General features: G+C 37.7%; 1 protein-coding gene across 2 annotated transcripts in view; it reads left to right on the top strand.

Moving 5' to 3' along the window:
* LOC108941199 (cytosolic carboxypeptidase 4-like) overlaps positions 1–22023 on the top strand; it is a 112470-nt gene that overhangs the window by 66442 nt on the left and 24005 nt on the right. For both annotated transcript variants that reach the window (XM_018763867.2, XM_018763868.2), the window contains exons 19-22: positions 1328–1508; positions 18272–18401; positions 19604–19735; positions 20071–20247. In XM_018763867.2, coding sequence (XP_018619383.2) covers positions 1328–1508; positions 18272–18401; positions 19604–19735; positions 20071–20247 — 620 coding nt within the window. The remainder of the gene's footprint in view (positions 1–1327; positions 1509–18271; positions 18402–19603; positions 19736–20070; positions 20248–22023) is intronic.

The following is a 22023-nucleotide window of genomic DNA, read 5'->3' as shown; positions in this document are numbered from 1 at the left end:
GACTGCAAGACTCTACTTTTCAAAGACTTGGTTATTGAGTAATTGAATTATTGGCAGATTGAGGACAGGTGTGATGGTTTGTGTTAGGTGGCTCTGAGCACAGGCCTCTTGTGGTTTCTGGAGGTATTGATTGCAGGGGTCATAGCAGCCACATTTTACTTTAGACTCAGAAAAATACATGAAACTGATATTTTTTTTAACCTTTTGAACTAAAAAAACATTTGCTTAAAAATGTGCATGTGTTTTGATCTATCTATCTATCTATCTATCTATCTATCTATCTATCTATCTATCTATCTATCTATCGCTGTAAAAAGGAATGATTTAATGCTCACATAATTTTTCCTTTTTTTGACACACTATTGTCAGTTTTGAAATTAGTTTAACCATATAACTTTATGAAATTGAAATGCCCTATTAAAAATGTTACTAGTACTAGTATTGTGCAGTGACTGTTAGACAAACACAAAACCTGGTGTCATAGGCTGTTTCCTTTTATTTCTCATCTTACTTTTACTCATTCACAAAATGGAATTACATATAGGGACCAAATAAAGAAAACAGTGAGTGTACCTTTAAAAGGTCACCAAAAACCCATTACCAAAGGATCAATGCAAACGTCAGATGAATTTCCTCTCCTCGTGCTAGGCTTAAAGGGAGTATAGGCCACAATTTTCAGATTAAATTCTTAATGTGCTTCTGATATAAAATCCTTTTTTGCTATCTTCTCTAAACATCAGCTTTCTGGAGCAAAATTGTATGATTCCACCTGCAACAGAAATGGCTGCATGTCTGTAAGTTTGATCCTCTTTATCACTGAATGTCCCTGAATTCTGCAGCCAGATATTGAGCCTGAATAGTAGCTGACTTTGAAAGTCCTTTGCTAATTAAGTTGTTTGCAGTCACCATTATTACAGAAGTGATGCACAATTAAATGACATAAAGACAATAGTGTGGGGAGCAAACATACATGACTGTCACGGCGGTATTGCAGGCCAACCTAATCACAAGAGAATGGATGAAAAGTATGTCCTATTAAGGGAACGTTTGAGACATTAAATCCTCATGGGTGGACAGTATAGTCAGGTTGATGAGCACAAACCATCCAAAACACTTGGCAGTGCCCATGTTCTGGTCCAGTGGTGGAAAAAGCACAGGCAGTTATCTTCTAGGTATGAACTGAAAGTATCCCCTGACTTTCTGGTTTGATTATTTTTTGTTTAACTGACTGTTAATGTACATAATGGACAAAAACTGTATGATCAGAACAAAGGTGTATTTCCTTTACTAAGGCCCTGTTGGAGACTAAGTCTGGCACCCTTCTCAGGTAACCGGCCCTACGTGGTACTGACGGCGCGAGTACACCCGGGGGAAAGCAATGCCAGCTGGGTGATGAAGGGTACCCTGGAGTTCCTGTGCAGTGATGATCCTGCAGCAAAGACTCTGCGAGAGGCCTACATCTTCAAGATCATCCCCATGCTCAACCCAGATGGGGTCATCAATGGCATGTGAGTCCAACTGAACTTCCCCCTCGATCCCTTCCATTCTGTTGCTTAAGCTTCAGCAACAGCAAGCAGTCTCTGATTAAACAGTACGTTTGTCAATAGGGACAAGTTGCTAAAACTTTTTTCTCCTCTCTTGGGCAACTTATCAATAAGAAGCACTATCTGACAGACTGTTACGAATCTGGAGCACATGTTCTACCTCAGTCCTCAGCTGAACCTGCAATTCAGCAGTATTCTGCATGGCCCGATCCCCTCGGGTTGTTCACGTCTGAACTGCTGCTGCTCACCTCTTTATCAGCCTTCTCTCGAGAAGGGAATTTGTCCCCACCACTCTGTTGTTCGATTTTTGGTGCTCCTGCTCCTTGTTAAGAGTTTTGACAGCAAGAGCAAAGCAGAAACTCCATTGTTTTGCTGGAAGAATGGTTTAGGACAAGCTCTGTTTCTTGGAGACTGTTTCATAAAAGCGAACAATGCGATCAGATTTTGACATAAGGTTGCTTTGTGTAGTATGAGCTGACTGTTCCCGCTGGATCCTTTTCCATTTGGCGCAGTTTAGATATCTGATACCCAGTAAAGCAACTCTTAGTCTTCATGATCACAGGTACCATAACTTCGTTATTTGTTTAAACTCTTCCTTTAATTTGTATCTAAATATTAAGTGTAATGTAAATTTAAATTCTTTTTTGATACATGGAAAGGCTGTATTTGTTTTTTAAAATTTTGGTATTTAAAGTAATCTTTATTTGTTACATGACAGGCAGTCAGTGTAATTACATCAGGAACTATTTTGTGCGTGTATGATATAAATGTAAATAAGGCAGTTCAATACCATTCAGGTTAAAATGAATTAAAGAATAATATTTGAGCTATATGTTAGCATATGGTAAATGTTCTTGACTAATGTTTAATTAAGAGGGCATGGCCTTATGGGAATTTAATTTTGCACAGTTTATTTTAGCAATCTGTTTGCTGCGCCAGATGGAGTTTTCACAAATAGGCTCTCTGGACACGTAGACAGATCTTGCACATCCTTATCCCAAGAACAGGAAGGAACACAGTGGATTAAAATTGTCATGTTGTGTGGGTTATTGGTGGGATTCTGTTTTTAGTGGCTATTACGTACACAGTGCTAAACATATCCCATGCTGATGGAAGTGAGGTACAGAGTGAAGAATTGGTTTTGGCTGACAAAGCACATGTATTTATTGTTTGGCTCTAACATTTGTGCCTTTTTGTGTGTGTGTTTTCAGCCAGCTGGCTGGTCACGTGAAATACTGGAATTGTTTGTTATCGGTTTGCTGTTAATGCGTGAAGGAAAAGACTTGATGACCATGCCTGTTGTCTTATAGGGGAAGTGTACTTCTTCCCCCTGTTCTGACTCACGCTCTCACTGCCAGTAATCTGCTGCAGACTGCCTAATACAGATATGTGCTGATGGTTATGGTAAGTGCACGTTTGTGTAGTTTGAATGTCTTCCACCTAGGGTGGTGTCTCTGGTTTTGGCTGGTAACTCAACTGCACTGCTGTCTCACTGTGTTTCATTCTTCTGTCCTCCTGAGTCAACATTTTGGAATGCTATCTTGCTCAATAAAATGCGTGCTATTAATATTCCATGTCAGTTGTGGGAAAGACAATGTGCTATTTTTGGGGTCGTCATTTGATTTAGCAGATAATATTTGGTGATGACTTCTCAGTGAAGCCATTGTGTCATTTGTATTGACTCACTGCTGGGATTCCAGCTTCCAGCTTGGTTGATTTGAAAAGTCTAGGAGTGTATTGCTCTTTTGACAAGCTGTCTCCCTGTTCCTCATTTGGGGGATGCTATCAGGCCTGTTTTGGCTATAATTATGCAAGGAGAGCAGTTTGGATATGTGAAGCTGACTTCTGTTATCACACCCATGGCTCAGATCCCTTACTGGGCCAGGTGGGAGTGGATGGGAACAGATTGCCATTTATAATGCTGACCTTGAGGGTAAAAAAAAAGCAATTGATTAAACAAGTCTCAATGTTAAGATGAAGGGGATATGTAGAGGTGGCATCTACCTGATGTCAACATACGAAAATGAAGGTCCATTTTGTTTCCATATCTTAGGAAGTTACATCCATAACACTGACTTTTCTTGAGAACATTTTTCACTCCTTAGTATTGTTTTTTTTTTTTTTTTTGTCTATTGAGACCAGATGCTATTCATGCATTTTTTGTAATGTTTGTCAAATGCTTTGGTAAAAATGGTAGAAAAAAAATAATTCTGATCTTCAGTGTCTTTGATCCTCACCTTTTTTTAAAAAAAAATTTAAACAAAAAAGCATTTAGCGTATGAGAAATACCAACACACCTTTTCATAATTCTCATTTTTACCAAGGACTAAATCAAATATGCATTGACATTGAATTTGGTTGTCTTAAAGTTCCCTGCAGTTTGAATGATGGGATCCTCTTGATAAGATCTAAAACATTTCTGAAGACAGAAATCATTTGTTTACAGCCAGTTGCTACTTAGTACTAACATGGCATCACTTTTCAGTTGACTTAAAGAAATTCAAGTACTGGGTGCCTGGCATGAAGCAGTAAGATAATACATTTACATTTATTTATTTAGCAGACACTTTTCTCCAAAGTGACTTCCAGTGAACTCTGTGTAGTGTTATCAGCCCACACACCTTATTCACCAAGGTGACTTACACTGCTAGATACACTACTTTCACTGGATCACTCATAAAAACTGCCTTTGTGATTGCCGTAACATGCTCGTCTTTGTAAATCCCAAGAGTAGTGTTTTTTTTCCCCTGACAGTGTTCCCTGACCAGGAATCGAACCCTGGCCATGAGAGCACCAAATCCTAACCATTAGAAAGTCAAGAATAGCTACAAACTATATATAAATACTGTTGCAACATGCTTGTCACGGAAATGCTAGCTTTGGTTATACTAAAAAGAATTGTTAATCTTTCCAACACTCAGACATGAATACCCTTGGCAGAGCCCAAAACGAAAACTGAAAATCCCAGTTCATACTGCTGACTTATAGGGAAAGGGAAGTATATACTCTAATAATATACAGAATATTTGTAACAGTGCTCCACACAGTATGTGTATTTATATAATTTTAATTTTAGTTCTGTATTTAAATTGACATGAATATATGTGTGAAATGGAATGGAAAGTAACAGAACAAGCTTATTTTAATTTTATTTACTCTTTGTTATATGAAAAAGGTCAAAATGAACTGTGTAATGAAAGTTAAAAACAGGATAGAGACAGAGGGATGAGCTCTTTAGACATGAGCTGCTTGAACGTGGTTGCTATGGTCTACAGCACGGCACTGTGATTCTCCTATTAGTTGTTCTGGGACAGACGCATGACAAATGGACTGACTGGCATTAACCACAGTCAGGCCTTGACCCAACCAACAGAACTGATGACGGCTCTGAAGACATGTGTTATGAATAAATGTCCTGCATCACTAAGTGTGAATATAATGTGTTTATAAAGAAAGTTTGTAAAGGAGATCTGAAAAAAGGTCTTTTCAATGGTTAATTACAGAAGCACGTCTGTGATGTGCGCTGGCATTAAATACACTTAATGTTTTTGGTAGCAATTAGCCTCTTAATGCGTGCATTACGAAGAACATTAGCTTAAAACAATCCTGTAGAGTTCTTTTTCTGTAAGATCTATCTAACCAGAGAAAGGCTGCCTTTTCTTGAGAGATGACTACATTTTTTCTTACTTGTTCACTGATAAAATCAGACTATAGGTAAAAAAATTCAGTGTCTGTTATTGTCCGTGACAACACATTTTATTGTATTCATTGATGGTACAGATAGAGACTCTATCCTGTAATCTAATTTAACGGAAATGTTCATAAAATCCAAATAACTTTCCATGTGGGAATTCAGAGAAAAGAAATCCAGCACTTTCTAAGACATCCCATTTTACTGGCAACGTCTATGCATAATTTAAAAAAAAAGAACACTGTTTGCTCATTGCAGCATACAAAAAAGCAAAGCATTTTTAGTAAATCACTGAAGTTATCTGGCTGATAGTTTTTCAGATCACTAAGTCGAACATCTCAGTCTACTGGGAATAGATGATTTTCTCCAGATTGAAACATTTGGGGCAAAATACATTTACCAATGTAGAAAAAATAGCAGCAGAAACATTCTGTGGAAACACTGGGCATATAAATCTGATTTCATGCCGAAGTGAGGCCTCATGACATCACCATTATACAGTGTTATCCTCCAAGCAACCAAACTGTGCCTATATTCTCTGTGAATCACATGTAGTTTAGTTCCATAACCAGAAAACTTAATTCACTTCAGAACACTAAATGATATCGCTCACTGGCAAAACAGTCATATACGGAGCAAATTAGTACAGTGATAGCCAAATTAGAATAAAATAATCACTGTAGAAAACTTTTTAGATTCAGGACATCACAGCAAGATTAAATTAAATTCACACACACACACACACACACACACACACACACCGAAACTTAAATTTAACACTTATATTTACATTTATTCAGTCTGTATGTGCTTCTGTTATATTATGGATAATAAAGCTTTGGACACATACATGGGCATTAGGATGCTTAGGCCTGCTCTTATTCATTGGTGTCCATGATGAATGTGCAACAATAATCCACCTACTCCCCATCAATCAATTTCCCTCCCATTACACAACCCTATGCAATTTCATTCCACAGTCTGCAAGCCACATACTCCTAAAATAGCATCCATGCTTGACACATTGTCTCATAAGCTCCCTGTTCATAGATCTTACAGTGCATTTGGGTCAGGAGTAGTCATGGTCACAGTTGTGTATTGTGGACCTCACTCATTCACTCACTCACTATTTTTTAACTGCTTGTCCAAGTGAGGGTCATGGTGGCCTGGAGCACAGGATGCAAGACTCAACAGGATACATGCTGGATAGCATGCCAGTCCATTTCATGGCAACCACACACACATTCACACACTACAAGCACTTTTCAGTTACTATTTAGCCTGAAAAATGTCTTTGGATTGTGGGAGGAAACAAGACACCTGAAGGAGAACCACGTAAACATGGGATGAAAGTGCAAACTCCACAAAAACTGAGCTCTTTACAAACCTATGTCCAAACGGCCAAAGCACTGTGTGGAGGCAGCGCTGGACATGAGTATTCAGACTGCTCATGTCTAAGATTATCTTTGTGCTTATAGTCGTTTTCATAAGTTGTATTCATGTTTTTCTATCACAACTGAAAAGAATGGTAACCCATGGATTTGTACTAATGCTGGTTGAGTTTACTAATGTACAAAATAATTCATTGATTAATCCTTGAGAATGGAGGTTAGAGATAGTCATGCACCAGAGAATTTTGTTGACTTGTGAATCAGTAATAATGTCGGGGACAGTTTGCCTTTCTCTGCTGTGTGTTAGATACTGTGTGATCAGAAATAATTCCTTGCAGCACAGTGAGCATTATGCTGTCTGCCATTGCTCTTCAGACTGCAGCTGATTTCTGTGGCCTTTCTGAAGGGGTTATTCTGAGACTCCTTTCTACAGTAAATCAGTGTCTGCTTTGGATATGAGCCTTATTTGCTTGGACACGGTTTGCAAGCTGCAGTGAGATTTTTTTTTCCTTTCTTGTCACTTTAAAAAGGACTTGAGGTAACCAAAAGGAACCGCCTAAGTCAGCCCATACTTTTTGAGAGAACGGAAACAGGCCAATTAGAGGGTTGAGGTCATTGCCAGGCTGGAAATCCAGGCTTACAGGGGTCAAAAATGTAAATGTATTCAGTTTCTTATACAATGAGACAAAATGAGAAAAGAATGGAAATTTATGGCTCATTATGCTCTTATGTCTCGAGTCTTAGAGGCCTTTGACTGGGCTTGATAGGTTGTGTGCACAGAATGGTGCCATAGGCAAAGAGGATGAAAGCACTGCATAAAGTGGTTTCATGTTCAAAGACGTAATGAGGTTCTCAGTCTTATGGGGTTAAAGGTCATGTGAGACAAAAGGAATCCTCTTCTTTTAGTGATAAATTGATACAGAGTGGTGAAATAAGCACTGCTCATTTATAAAATATAAGGAAAACATAAATGTGTCAATACATCTATTTGACTGTCAGTGTCATATATGGTTATAGAAAATGAATAAAAACATTGTCTGGGTATATACTATGTACTCCTTTTTATTTCTTTATTTTTTTTGCCTGTGTCTTCCAGAATATTATATATTTGTAGAAAGTAGTAGTAAATAGATTGAGGACCACTTTAGAATTCATGTGATGTTGTCAATCTGGATTTTTTTTGGGAGTTGTTAGTGGTGAGGTTGACAATGTTTCCTCACGATGAGACAGAGACAAGATAAGTATCCAGCTCTTTTTGTCATCTTGTCAATGACCCTGAGTAATGGGTCACTAGTACCGTGACTATCGCTATATGTCTGGCTATGGACTGACAGTGTAGGGTCCGATTGAGACCAGGCTGTGTGACACACGCGGCCCCTGCTCCAACTCAGTGCCTCCAGTCTTATCAGAGAGAAGTCCTAGATAAGCACTTGTCGCCTCTTTAAAAGTGCCTTAGGAATGTCAGCTTGCCAATTCCCTCAACTTGAGGAAATCTTTGGGCTGGAAAGTTAATTTCTTCCATGGGACATTAAGTTTGTAATTCCAGTTCTGGGTTTGTCATAGTTTGGGCACACCAGTATCCCCTCTACCTATTGACGTATCAGTTTGCTGTAACAAGTCATCCTTTTTTCTGACTTGCAGAAAATTGCATTTTGAAGGCAACTTTTTATATGAATGTGCACCGATGTTTGTTATGCAGAATCAGAAATAAACTGTCAGCGGATGCCAGGACTGGAAAGAAACCTGCGTGTTTGAGATTACATTTGCTCAGGAAGGATTGCAGGAAAGACTGATATGTGTGCAGCTGATGCTCACTTAATAGCTTTGTCAGTCTGAGATGTATTTAATGAGGAAAATATATATTTGTGTGAGTTTATGAGTAGGCTGAAGCATGCAGCATACTACATATATTTGTTAAATTAAAACGGTACAAAAATGGAACCCCTCATATATCTCATGATAGGGTTTTCTTTCTCCAGTTCATTCAATGACTTCTAAAAGCTTAAATGTCTAAATATCTAAATAAATACTCTAAATGTGTGGCTAAAAGTCCTGATAATATTGTCTTTTGCATTAAGTACTTTTGCTAAATTGTATGTGTGTGTGTGTATATATATATATTATATATATATATATATATATATATATACACACACACACACACACACACACTATATATATATATATATATATAGTGTTCACTTATTATATTTATGAGAATGGGTTTTGCAATTTCTTTTAATAAGCGTTATTTCTCTGAAAAGTGTACACCAGGGCATCTATTCCTAATACTGATAATGTAATGGTTAGAGCTGCTGCTGGATCCAAAGGTTGCTGCTTCAGATCTCACCTACTGTTGTAATACCTTTGAGCAAACTATTACCCAACTGTATTAATGACTAAGTAGTTATAGGTAGCTTAACATTCTAAGTTGCTTTGGAGAAAAGTGTCAGCTAGATGAATAAATGCAATTTACAAGGATGTTAGGCAATATTATCTTAACAAGTTCATTTTATATGAACCCATATTACCTTCATTTGATATGTTAATATTTAACTTTGCTTCTGGAAAAGGAGAGAGGAATTAATCATTTTAACTAATTCATCCACTAATTATCTTAAAACTGGTATGTGGTTAATATCTTCTTTAATATATTTGTCCTGTCTGCAGATTTGGCTGCATGAAAGCTTTAAAAGTATCCGTTTCCAAATGGTTTGCCCTTTTGGCCATCTGTAGGCTACTGCCAAAGATAACACAATCATAGCTATAATAATGTTATATAAAATCAGGGTAAGCAACTAAATGCTGATCAAATAAGATGTCTCTCTCTCCCTCTCTCACACACACACGCACAGACACACACACACACACACACACACACACACACACACACACACGTGAACACATTGGGGAAACTGCGCAGAATTACTTCGTTGTGGTGTCCTGGAAGGGATGAGCTAACACTGTGTGACAGGGACAGGAGGAAGGTTGGCATGGGAACATCAGCTCTTCATGCAAAAAGTGCTTCTCCCACAAGAATGCTAATCTCTTCAGGTGGCTTCAGAGCATAATCCTGACATGTGGATATGCATGTCTTCTGTCATACTAGACATTGTGGGAGTGTTTACAGATGCAAGAACATCACATCATGTATTTTTCATCCTAACCATAGACCTTTTTAAAACATTTTTTTCTAAATCTGTTGTTTTATGATGTGCATTAGACATTGTCTGTAGAATAAGCAATACATAGTTTGGTTAAAGCTACTATTAAATAGCAAATACAGTTAAAATGAACATATCAGGAATTTACAGGCAGCTATAATATGATATTGCTACTGAAGAAAAAGAAATAAACAGAATTTATCTCAGCTAAAAAAAATCAGTTCTCATATTCTCATTATTTCACACAACACAAACAGATTAAAAAAATCTCCCTCAAAAGTGATCTATGAAATGCATTTTTATTTTTTTCATTTGATGCAGGCGGAATGAGTACGACATTAACATAAAGATGACAGTCAGAATATTAGCAAAGCAGAGGAAGTACAACAGAATGGAGCAGTAAAGAGCTGGATGTATTTTTAGTGCAACAAGCATGATATAGTTTCTTGTATGTAATTTCCTTTGCTCCAATTGGTATAACACACAAGCTCAGATCAGCAGGCTTTGCAAGAATCCACAAAAGAAAACAATATTTAATGCCAATTTGCACACACATAATAAGCCCTTTAGGGATATCGCAATATATTTTAACTTTTAAATACTTTGTGATGAAATAATTTATTGCAGCATTTCACTAATATATTTCAGTCAGGCATACAAATCTCTTTTTACACTACATTTCAACAATGATGTCTTAAAGGGAATACAGTGGACAATATGTATACTGTGGCATGTATATGTTCTGCTATGGCAGAACTTAAGACAGGAAAAATCTGTTCGAATAACCTCTTGTCTTAATGTAGGGTTGTGGTGGTCTGGAACCTCTCCCAGGAGCACAGGGCACTGAACTAAACAGGATGCACCCTGGATGTGCCCCCAGTCTATTGCAGAACAGCTACACATTTGTTTACATGCTACTGGCGGTTCAGAATCACCAGTTCACCTGTAACACAATTTGCATGTAATCAAAATACCCAGAGGAAATTCATGGAAATGTGGACAGCACGCAAACTTTACACAGACTGAGAGGGGGGCAATCCTATCTCCGATTGCACAGCCAAGAAGTTGTGAGGAATCCGAGCTACTGCTGTACCATTGTGATATCTTAAAATAGGTAAAAAATCTTCTTTTCGTTAAAGTTACACATTATTTTGGACAAAAATGTCTGCTAATAGCCTAAATAATAAAGGAGAAAATAATCCATAATGTTAACAAGGATTGAGTTACTTTTTTTGGAGGTGGATTATAATGGGAGTGTCTGTCATTGGGAAGACCATATTAATCAAAAGTGATTTATGTTAGCGGCTTGTTACAATATTGCAAGCTAAGAACCAAGTGAGAGCAAGAAATTACACACCAAAATAATGCATATCCATAATGGTGCAGAGCACTGCAGGGAACACTAGTTTTTATGTGCAAGCTATGCTTGTAATTTTTACTTAAAGGTATACTTCAAATACAGCTAATAATATAACACCCAGCATGCCTCTCCAACATATTAGTCTTGTGTTAACATGAATATTCACATTCACTGAGAATGAGGTAATTTCAAAGGCAAGAATACTATAAAACGAAGAATTTCCAATTCGTTCTTCTTTCCTTTGTGTAAACGACTCAGGTGACACAAGAGCCTACTGTTGTAATGCACAATAAAAAAGCCACCTTCATTAACATGCGTAACATGTGTGTGCCTTATCGGATAGAAAGAAGCTTCCTGTATTGCATAGGGCCCTATTTCAGACACAACTCTCTTGGCTTTATTTTAAACATGGTCATGTTGAAAGGAGCCTGTCAAGTGTCCATTGAATAGGCAAAGAGATGTAGAGTGCATCCCTTCCAACCAGGAGAGCTGTGTCTTGGGTCTGCCGGTATCGGGGAACAGACTACACTGAACAGCAGCCGAACACTGCATAAAGAACCTGCCAGCCATGACAAATTACCAATATTATGCTCCGGGCCATCTCCGTGGGAAGCACAGGGAGCAAATTGCCATCATTTTAGACTCAAAAGAAGAGCTGTTCTGCATCGGCCATCTTTATTTTACGTTTCTGACAGATGAAAAAGGCAGCTCAGTGGCATTACGCAGTGGTTCTGAGCCATGGTGTATTTACATTCATGACACGATGTTGGGAAATGCTTGATTCTGATTGGGTGAGAGAGTGTTTATTTATTCATTATGACAGCAAGGCAAAAAAGTACCTAAGACAAGATTTCACCATTTTAAGTAAAGCCAATGCTAAAAATAAGCAGTGCTAAATGTGTATAATTCGCAAATGATGTTCTACTCCTTGAAGTATCAGTCCAGTGAAAACAGTATCATAATCCTCTGAGATCTTTAGTATAAGACTGATGTAGTTAGGAGTCCGGCACTGTGGGAAATGCTCTGAAATGGAGGGGATTAAGAGTAATACACTTTAAAGGGGTTGCGGTTTAGATAGCTGCCAAGCTTTGTATTCATTTGCTTTTCAGGACAATCTCTCAGCAGCTGTCCTCAATACTTCCAGCATCTGTCTGAAGCAACCCTTGAGTCTTGTCTGTCACTTAGGCTGCTTATCCATTAGTTTGTGCAAGAATGTTTTAACAAGTATAAAAGTTTCTTTTTTTTTTTTCCAAGGACAGTCCAAAAACCTTTTTTTGTTTTGCTGCAGAAATGCTTAGGGACAATGTATATAAAGTTTTATGTATTGTGTCATAAATCACATGGCAAGAAAAAATATGTGTTTGAAGGTAAGGCGAAGAGCAGAAATGTACAAATACACCATGTTCACAAATTTAAGTTAATATACGCAATATACTGGGTTATTTTTTTTCTGAATTGTACCTGAGAAAATCAGATATGCAGTGTTTTTCCACTTAAATAATAGCTATATAGTGATAATGGGAACAGAACTGCAACACTAGCTCAGCTACTTCATTTTTTGTATGCTGATGTATATTGATTGGAGGTCTCTTGTTTCCTGACTAATGGAATTTTAGTTTATTGGACAATTCATTATTTCCACTTAGGAAAATTTAGCTCATGCAACAGAGATGTTGCAGCAAGTTTCCCTTCATACATGCACCATAAGTGACAGATTATTGCTATTTTTTATAATGACACAATTCCTTAAGGCACCACATTACACATCATTAATTACATAATGTGGCTTGTCATCTCTCTGTGTCCATTTTACATAAACAGTTATGATTAGTTATGATTTATGATGTTTTTCCAACTAGAAAGATTTAACTAGAGGGATTCCTTCAGGTGAAATAAATGGTAAAGTAGGCAGAGAAGTTATCTCCTTGTCATGTTGTCATATCATGTAATATACAACTACTGTACTAGGTGGACAAAATCTCATCCCTATAATATCCCTGTAAGTTACATAAATAGCATATACTCTTCACCATCAGGTTTTAAGTAAGTTCAGAGGGGAGATTGTTTTTTGAAGTAAAACAAAGTAAAAACAGATTAAAGTGCTCAAAGCAAGAAATGCCACAAACTATAATACGCCTGGTGACAATAAAGCTAAATCTCAAACTCAAACAGGCAGTGAAGCTTCTGCTTCTCCTCAATACAGATATTGCCTGGTACGTAAGAATTTTGTGTTCATTCTAGACTCTAGTACTGTGCTACCATATTCTGATACACTATTCAATTATTTATTTTCATTGTGTTCATTAATAGAATATGTGAAATTGTTATATAACTTTAGTTAAATGACAATTGCCATATTACTTCGCTTTTTACAGTCGATAGGTTCGATTCAATAAGCCTACGTGTTTAGAAATCTCACCTTGGTTAATTCTTCGCATCCCCATAATTGCATACATAATGAAGCTGGTTAAAATTACTTTATGAAAATGTAATACATTCTATACACACCTTCAATTAGTGCCAGTCTGACTAAAAGTGCTGATTTTTGGTGGGAGACAGCAAGGATTAAGCCCCACCTTGTTGTTTTGTGTTTGCTTCTATGTATGCAGGGTTATGCCAATGTGGCATGTGTAATGGTACCTGTTATTCAGAGCAGACATTGATGGAGCTTTGAGAAAAACACATGTTAAGAAGAGCAAAGACAGCTATGCAGCCTGTGTGTTTTCAAATGGCCAATAGCTGTCAAAAGGGAATTGAGCTGGATTCCTCCTGCGTAACACTATCTGCTCAGAGTGTGATGGGCAGGAAGTGGATTTCCTCATTGGAAGGTTATGCTCTGTTTCATAATTTTCAAATTCACAGCATATAACATAGTGTTCTCACTTCTGATAATGTGACAAATAGGTTTGTGTGGATGTGGCGTCTTCTCTCCTGATAACGTGGCCTCTTCTCTTCTGTTAATGCGCTCGATGCATGCATAAGCCCCAGATCTCAGATCTGCAGTACCTGAGCGGTCTGAGTTTGTCTAGAAGTGACAGAAGGAAAGCGTGCAGGTCCAGAACGACAGTAGTAGGGCAACTTCCTACAGGTATTCTTTTCATTAGCCTGTCAGCAATGCTTGACTGTGTAGACCTGTAATTGGACAAAAAATTGTGTAGGCATATTTTTAGCATAATGAAGAGCCAGCATTAAAGGTTATATAACATCCTCATATCATCGGAAATTGTCACTCAAAATAGTGAATAAGTTTGTGGACACACCTCTCAATCTCATCGAGATGACTGACTGTCTTAAAGTAATTTATTTTCAGTTTCAAGACTATAAAATTATTGCTTGTAATGATTTTTATGTACATGTTCCTCTTTTCTGTAATCATTTTTCAAGAAATAGGATCAAATGCAAAACACCTCTCATGTGCATTATAAAGTACATGTCTCATAAACGAGCATTGTCCAATAAGTGCTAGACCAATTTTGAATAACAAATTACCTCTTATGTTGGCCAAGAATAATTCTATGGGTGAGTCATTTGTTTTTTTTCCCTTATGATTTTTATACATTTGTACATGTTCCAAGAATTATTTTGCAGCCACATTGTATGGCATGCATCTGTTTTTGGCATACTGAGGTGCCTTTGACTAATTATTTATATATATATGTATATATTAGACTGTACTGTAAATTCCATTATTTGAAATGTTCTCAGCATTAATTTGATCCTATTTTTTGGTTTGTAAAACTTGTAAATTATGATTGTGTTTTAATCATGGCATACTTGAACCACACTAATCCTAATTAACCTTTAGCAATCTTTCTCCCACTGTGGAACAAATCCTTTCGCTGCAAGGTTTTGCACTCCTGGTACACGGTCTGCTGCAACTGAGCTCAGGGATATGAGGCATATGAGGCTTCAGCAAACTTCCTCATAGAAGAACAGTCCTCTGTTAGACTACACTATTTTTATATTTGTCACTTACAAACAATTCCTTTCAAAGTGTAGTTCAGCTTACATGCCAAATGGGTAGTGGTTTAACCTTAATAAATATTAATATTAGTATTAATACTAAGATAAGGATTTATCACTTATAACAGCCTTATCAATAACAGTGTAAGAAAACATTGCCAATCCACAAAGTCCTGTCTATGACTGGGTGGTACGCACTTTTACATGGGACGAAAAGGGCTGCAGCATAGCTAGAGATCTATAAAAAGGCATATCAAAAAATCTATAAATTATTACTCTGTAGAACAAAACGGTGCTCAACGGTGCTTTCCAGAGGGTGATGTTGTTTGCACCAAAATTTTTAGATTATCAAATATTTAAAGAATAGCCTTACCAACAGATGGGCCATGAAGACAAATAAATAAAGTAAAAAAATAAATAAATAAATAAAAGTAGTTCAGGGAAAGTTGCAGAAGGAAACAAACAAACAAAAAAAAACTGGAAAAAGTAAAGATAGCCAATTACTTAAAAGAAGGTTAAAATATGACATTTAAAAATACCTTTTACTATGATTAATATTTTTGGCTTATATGTTATTGCTCGCCTTTAAAAAACACAAATGCACGTATAAGAACCATGACAAACTTATCTGCCTGAACAATTTACCCTGCATCTTTTTTGTGTCTTATGGCACTGCCTATAGGATTCTGCAGCACCAGTTACTAGCTACATTACTTTATATTAGGGAAACACGAGTCACCAGCTGCCAAAAGAGATGTGCAAGTGTGACATATGTGACCCAAGGCATGTTTTCAAAACTTTCAACACAAACTGTTCAACTCTTTTGCAAACTATATCCACATGTACTGTAGATCAGCACCTTAAGAAAAGATATTGACAGGACTGTAGAAATGCTCCATTCAGTCTTCAGGTTTACTTAAGTGGGGAAAATATACAACTGTCATTCATCAAGAAAGGGAAACAGTCAGAGTTTGTGGTGCCTTAAAGTGAGGCTGACATATTAATAGTTATAGTCAACGTGTAATTCTTTGGACTTGACATTCCTCCATTGAAACGTGTCAGTTTGAATGAAACCCTTGAGTCCTTGATCACAAATTAGACAACAGTGTTGGAATGCTGTTGGAATACCTACGAATCTGCCTACCCATAAGTCAAGAATATTCTTGCTTCAAGTATTAAATACGTCTTCCCCGTTTCTCAGAAAACATGTCTGCCTGTAGACATTTGCCTTAGACCTTATTGTTTGTTTATACTTTGTCTATGTTTTTGTTTGTTAAATACAGTAATCACATTTTCTAGTTCTAACATCTAGTAGTTCTGTTGTTTTATTGTTTTTACTGTGGCATGACTCTCATTAGGCTAAATATTGCTGTACAAAAGTCAGCTGACAAGACAAAGCACATCTGATATTTTTATTCTTTATTGCTCACAGCACTGATTATTTAATAATCTAATATTCAATATTTTCAATGTATTCACACACACACACACACACACACACACACACACACACACACACACACACAGATTGTCCGAAACTGCTTGTCCCAAGTGGGGTTGCAGGGAGTCGGAGCCAGAGTCTAACCCGGCAACACAGGGCCCAAGGCTGGAGGGGGAGAGGACACACCCAGTACGGGATGCCAGTCCATCACAAGGCACCCCAAGCAGGACTCGAACCCCAGATTGACCAGAGAGCACGCACAGGCCAAACCCACTGTGCCACCACCCCCCCAATGTATTCATTGTAGTATTGATATTTGTTAATTGTTTCAAATAATTAATTGTTTCAAATGATGTGAAAAGCTAGGTCATCTTAGCAGTAGGTGGCGCAGTGGGTTGGACCGGGTCCTGCTCTCCGGTGGGTCTGGGGTTCGAGTCCCGCTTGGGGTGCCTTGCGACGGACTGGGGTCCCGTCCTGGGTGCGTCCCCTCCCCCTCCGGCCCTGTGTTGCCGGGTAGGCTCCGGTTCCCCGCGACCCCGTATGGGACAAGCGGTTCAGAAAGTGTGTGTGTGTGTGTGTGTGTGTGGGTAGGAGGCAATTTCTGAAGAAACACTGCAAGTAACTAAAGGGCTGTGCATTTAATACAAAACATACAGATTTTTACATTTTTCTGCAGGTACATTTATTTTTTAATCATTCTGTTGAAATAGACTGTATTATTCCCAAACAAGGGGGGTGCGGTGGCGCAGTGGGTTGGACCAGGTCCTGCTCTCCGGTCGGTCTGGGGTTCGAGTCCCTCTTGGGGTGCCTTGCGATGGACTGGCGTCCCGTCCTGGGTGCGTCCCCTCCCCCTTCAGTCTTACGCCCTGAGTTGCCGGGTTAGGCTCCGGTTCCCCATGACCCCGTATGGGACAAGCGGTTCAGAAAGTGTGTGTGTGTGTGTATTCCCAAACACAATGCAGCTCAAACATTAAATATGTTAATAATGAAAACATTTGTACTTTTGTACATACTCCAAAACATGACTCAGTTTGACTCCAAAATCGCCCTTTTTTCAATGGATATATTTGTTTTGTAAATTATTTAACCCCTCCTGATCTCTGATACTACATTTTAGCTGTTGTGCACATTGATCCTGAGGTCTCAGCAGTATGAGGATTATCTTTTCCATTAATCTGGAAGAAACAGATGTGTTTTAATACAAATTTCCTGCTGCTTTAAGTAGTTATTGGATTCCTGAATTTTTCAGAAAGTAATGCAGAAAATAATGCAGATTAAAGGAGCTTAATTTCACTTTTACCTTTTTATGAATTCTCCACAACGCTTTTTTTTTAACGAGATCAAACCTCATCAGTAAGATACTAACATAATGCACAAGCAAGCTTAGATTTTATTGTTATCTGTAGACTTATAAGCGGACACATTACGTCAAACAAAGCTTGCCTTTGTGCTAAATACAGATGCTAAACAAACTATATTTATAAACAATATACCATATAAATATTTAAATAAACAAACATTTGACTGACCTCAAAAACAGTCATTGTTAAAAGACTAATTTTCTGTTTTGTAGAATTCTTATAAATGTTAGACCTTGTGACCTGGGTGAAAGCCAGTAATGGCACTCATCTCAGAACAACAAACTTGTAGAAATTATACTATGACCTTTAATGTTTTTTTTTTTATCTCTATTAATTTTTAAAAAAATATAATGTAGGCATCGCTGTTCGCTGAATGGAGAAGATCTCAATAGGCAGTGGATGAAGCCTGATCCCAACCTGAGTCCTACAATCTACCACGCCAAGGGCCTCCTCTACTACCTCAATACCACAGGCCGGAGTCCACTGGTGAGTCTCTCAATGCCCGCAGTCAGACACTTTGCTCTAAAAGGACCTTCTATAGACAAGATTTCTTCTTCTCCATTGAAAAATTCCCAGGGGTTTCTCCCTGTTAAAGACAGTCAATCTCAGTTCAGTTTTTCAGTATTCCTGCTTCCCTTCCACTGTGCAGAAAGAGATCAAGCAGACTTGGAAAATGAGTATGCCTGTTTGGCTTTTTGTCTTTTTAGAGCTGACATGAGATCAGGTGTATTCAGAGCCTGACAACCTCAGATTACATCTGGGCTATTTTATTTGCTTTTTGCGATAATTCTGCCAATAAAGTTTGTACGAAAAACAATGGAAATAATACAAACTTTTATTCAAGTTCCATTTAGCTGTCTGTTTAATGTACAGTGTTTTTTATGTTGCTTAATAAATCCGAAATGATCATAAAAAGGGGTCTTAAGCAATATGTAAAAACAAATGCAAACAGACCATAATACTGTATCAGTCTGATAGATCCAAAATGTTACACATCTGTGATGTTCTAATGTTGACAAAAAGGAGAAATATTTCTTCTTGATATTAAAAACCAGCAGACATGCTGTACATCTATATATATATATATATATATATATATTTGCAGAATTTCATTCATGTATCATGTGTACAGTGTGTCTAAAATGAAATAATTCATTAGATGAATTTCATAGTATTTTTATTAACAAAACTACATGTGTTGTTAGCTGTGTTAATTAGGTTCGACACCTGCACAGTCAAGCCCATGGATATGAAACTGCTGAACAAGAAGTATAACTACTGAATTGTAACTAATGCAAAATGTGTCACTTGTAACAGGGGTGAATCATAAATCTCCCATGTATAGACTTGTCACTTATTCCCCACTACACTTGGGGACCTTTTTTAAGGTCTAATGTGTGTGAAATCTAATTTATTTTCTCAGTGATGAAGTAGTGGAGAAGAAGTTGTTTCTGGTCCCTCCAAACTAGTAAAGCTTAACATGCAGGCTTGAATATGAGCGTTTAAAAGCTTCAGAACTGCATAAAGAAAGTAAAATAGAGAGATCTGAGCATTTGATTCATTTACAGCATATAATATAAGTGCTTGCATACTCGTGGACAACTTTGTATTTTTCCAGAGTGAATTGCAATGCTGTGCTGCCATATTTAAAGATGAAGCTAACTGCTGACACCGCATGCTGTCCAAAGGTGTTCTGTGATTATCACGGCCACTCAAGAAAGAAGAATGTTTTCCTGTATGGCTGCAGTGTGAAGGAGACTCTGTGGCAGTCCGGTTCTGCAGTCGACACTGCCTCTTTGAAGGAGGATCCAGGATACCGGGTACAGAATGTACCATCATCTCTCATGCTGTCACCTCCACTATGAAGACATACCATAATAAAAACAAGAGCTCTCGCTTTCCTCGCATAAAGAGTATTTTTGTAAAAGGTGAACGTTGCTTAATAATCATTTTAATACCGAGACATCCAGTGCCCTTTCAAGTAAGCTGGTAAAGGTTTCCCCTCAAGCATTAATTAGCATTCGTTTAATAAGAATGTCTTACTTTCCTTAGATTTGCTGGCAGGGGCTGCTAACATTCTGGACAGCTACAAATTTATTTCACTGTAATTTTAGTGTTGTCTGTAAGGCCAGACCTATGGAAATGTCTTTTTCAGACGATCTCCAAGACCTTGGACCGTATTGCCCCCGCGTTTGCCTTCAACAGCTGCAACTACCTGGTAGAGAAGTCACGGGAGGCAACAGCGCGGGTGGTCGTATGGCGGGAGATGGGGGTTCTCAGGAGCTACACTATGGAGAGCACCTACAATGGCTGTGACCAGGGCATCTTCAAGGTGGGCACAACGTTTTCCTCCCACACCGTGGCATGCTGGTTTGCTGGTTTCCACTGAAGGGCACAGACTTGTGTCCTCAAAGCCATCAGTTCAAGATCCCTCCTGTAGTATCAGTAAGCACAGTGATTTATCTGGAATTCTTCCTGAAAAATACAGCTGTATCAATACTTTGTGTATGATGATTGACGTATCAGAAAAGCTATGACATATATAATTATATTTTTTACCAACTATGTCACTGGCTGAGTGGGATGCGCTTTCTCCTTCAGGGTGGCCCTTCTTCTCTGAGAAAAGAGAATGAAACAGTTACTCCACTAGCCTTAAAAATCCAGCTTTGGGTGTAAATATATGGTCAGTTTTACAGAATGGTTCAATCCTCAGCAGATATTTAACAGCTTCTTGTATCTATTCAAGGAAGGAGAAATTTCTGCCTAAAAGAAGCTTTTAGCCTTTAGATTGTTTGTTGATCATAGCCCCTAGGAAACTATCTTGTTGCCATTTAATACTTTGTTTCCTTGGGAACAATATGTAAATGTATAAAACTGAACTGAATACATTGTGGGTGGTGAGAGAAGGAGTTGTCCTTGTCATGACATACAGTTATGTGTTGATATTTCATTTTGTATTTCAAAAATTCTCCATGTGTAGTGAAATAATGGATACATTTGAACAAGGAAAATGAAATCAGTTCAGTTGGCTGTTTTTTCTGTGGTAGCATTGTTAATATTTGTGTACATCTGGCATGTACCGTACATAAAACGTGCTACACAAAGGCCAGGTAATTGCACTTTTGTAAATAAATTACCAACTGGGAAACTAGATATATCCTTCGGTGAACTTAACATGAACTTCTAAATTACTTTTGTAAATAGTGAGCTCATTAATGGTGGTATTATGATCAGAAATTTGTGGTTTAAATTAAGAGTCTACCTGTGATCAGTTTTGTTGATGCACTTTTCATGAAACTGAGGACTCACTGCAAAACAATATTTTTCATTTTTTTTTCCCCCAGATGCTTTGTGGGAATCTTTAATGTAGGATTTTGATTATCTGTGCTTTAAAAAAATGTAACTACACTTACTGAAACTTATCACAGCAAAGAAAATGTGACTGCCTAAAATGTGCCTGTGAGGCCAGCAGAAACTGACCTGTGTCCACTACAAATTCTACCAATTAGCTGCCTTCTGAAGACATGGGATTTGCTGTACAATTCAGCACAGACAAGACACTTAATTAACTTCTCTGGCAGTCACTGAATCAAATATGGAGTCATTGTATGGAGGAGAGTTACTAAATTAAAATCTGTTTCGTAACAGTGCTTGTTCGGGCACTATAAATTCAAAGTGGACTGTGTGTGGAACAATGTAGTCAAATCTCAAATTTTTAAGCCTGAGACACAATTCTGAGTCCCAGTATGAGTCACAAGCCTTTTTGCTCCATGTTCAAGCCTAACACAACTCTCTAGCTGGATCATTGCTGGAGTCTATATCCTTTGAAGTCAAGTCTTTTAATTTAAACACTGTGAAAAATTCACTCCCAATCAGAAATTTGAAGCAGAACATTTATTTTCAGCATCTTAAAAATTATCAGAAAATGCAATAAATAAAATAAACCATTGAAGGTCTGTGGGTGGTTAGTTCTGCTGTTTTTTTGTGGTGTAGGCCTGGGTTTTTTTTTTTTTTATTATATTCTTAACTATGCAAACACAGTACAAAAAGAAACATTATGTGAGCATCACAAATAAAACAAAACAGAACAAATGCCAGGGAACCATAC

The sequence above is a fragment of the Scleropages formosus genome, chromosome 11, assembly GCF_900964775.1.
Source record: "Scleropages formosus chromosome 11, fSclFor1.1, whole genome shotgun sequence".
Classification (NCBI taxonomy): Eukaryota; Metazoa; Chordata; class Actinopteri; order Osteoglossiformes; family Osteoglossidae; genus Scleropages; species Scleropages formosus.
Note: the sequence above shows the minus strand (reverse complement) of the source record. Positions and strands in the feature narration are given on the sequence as shown.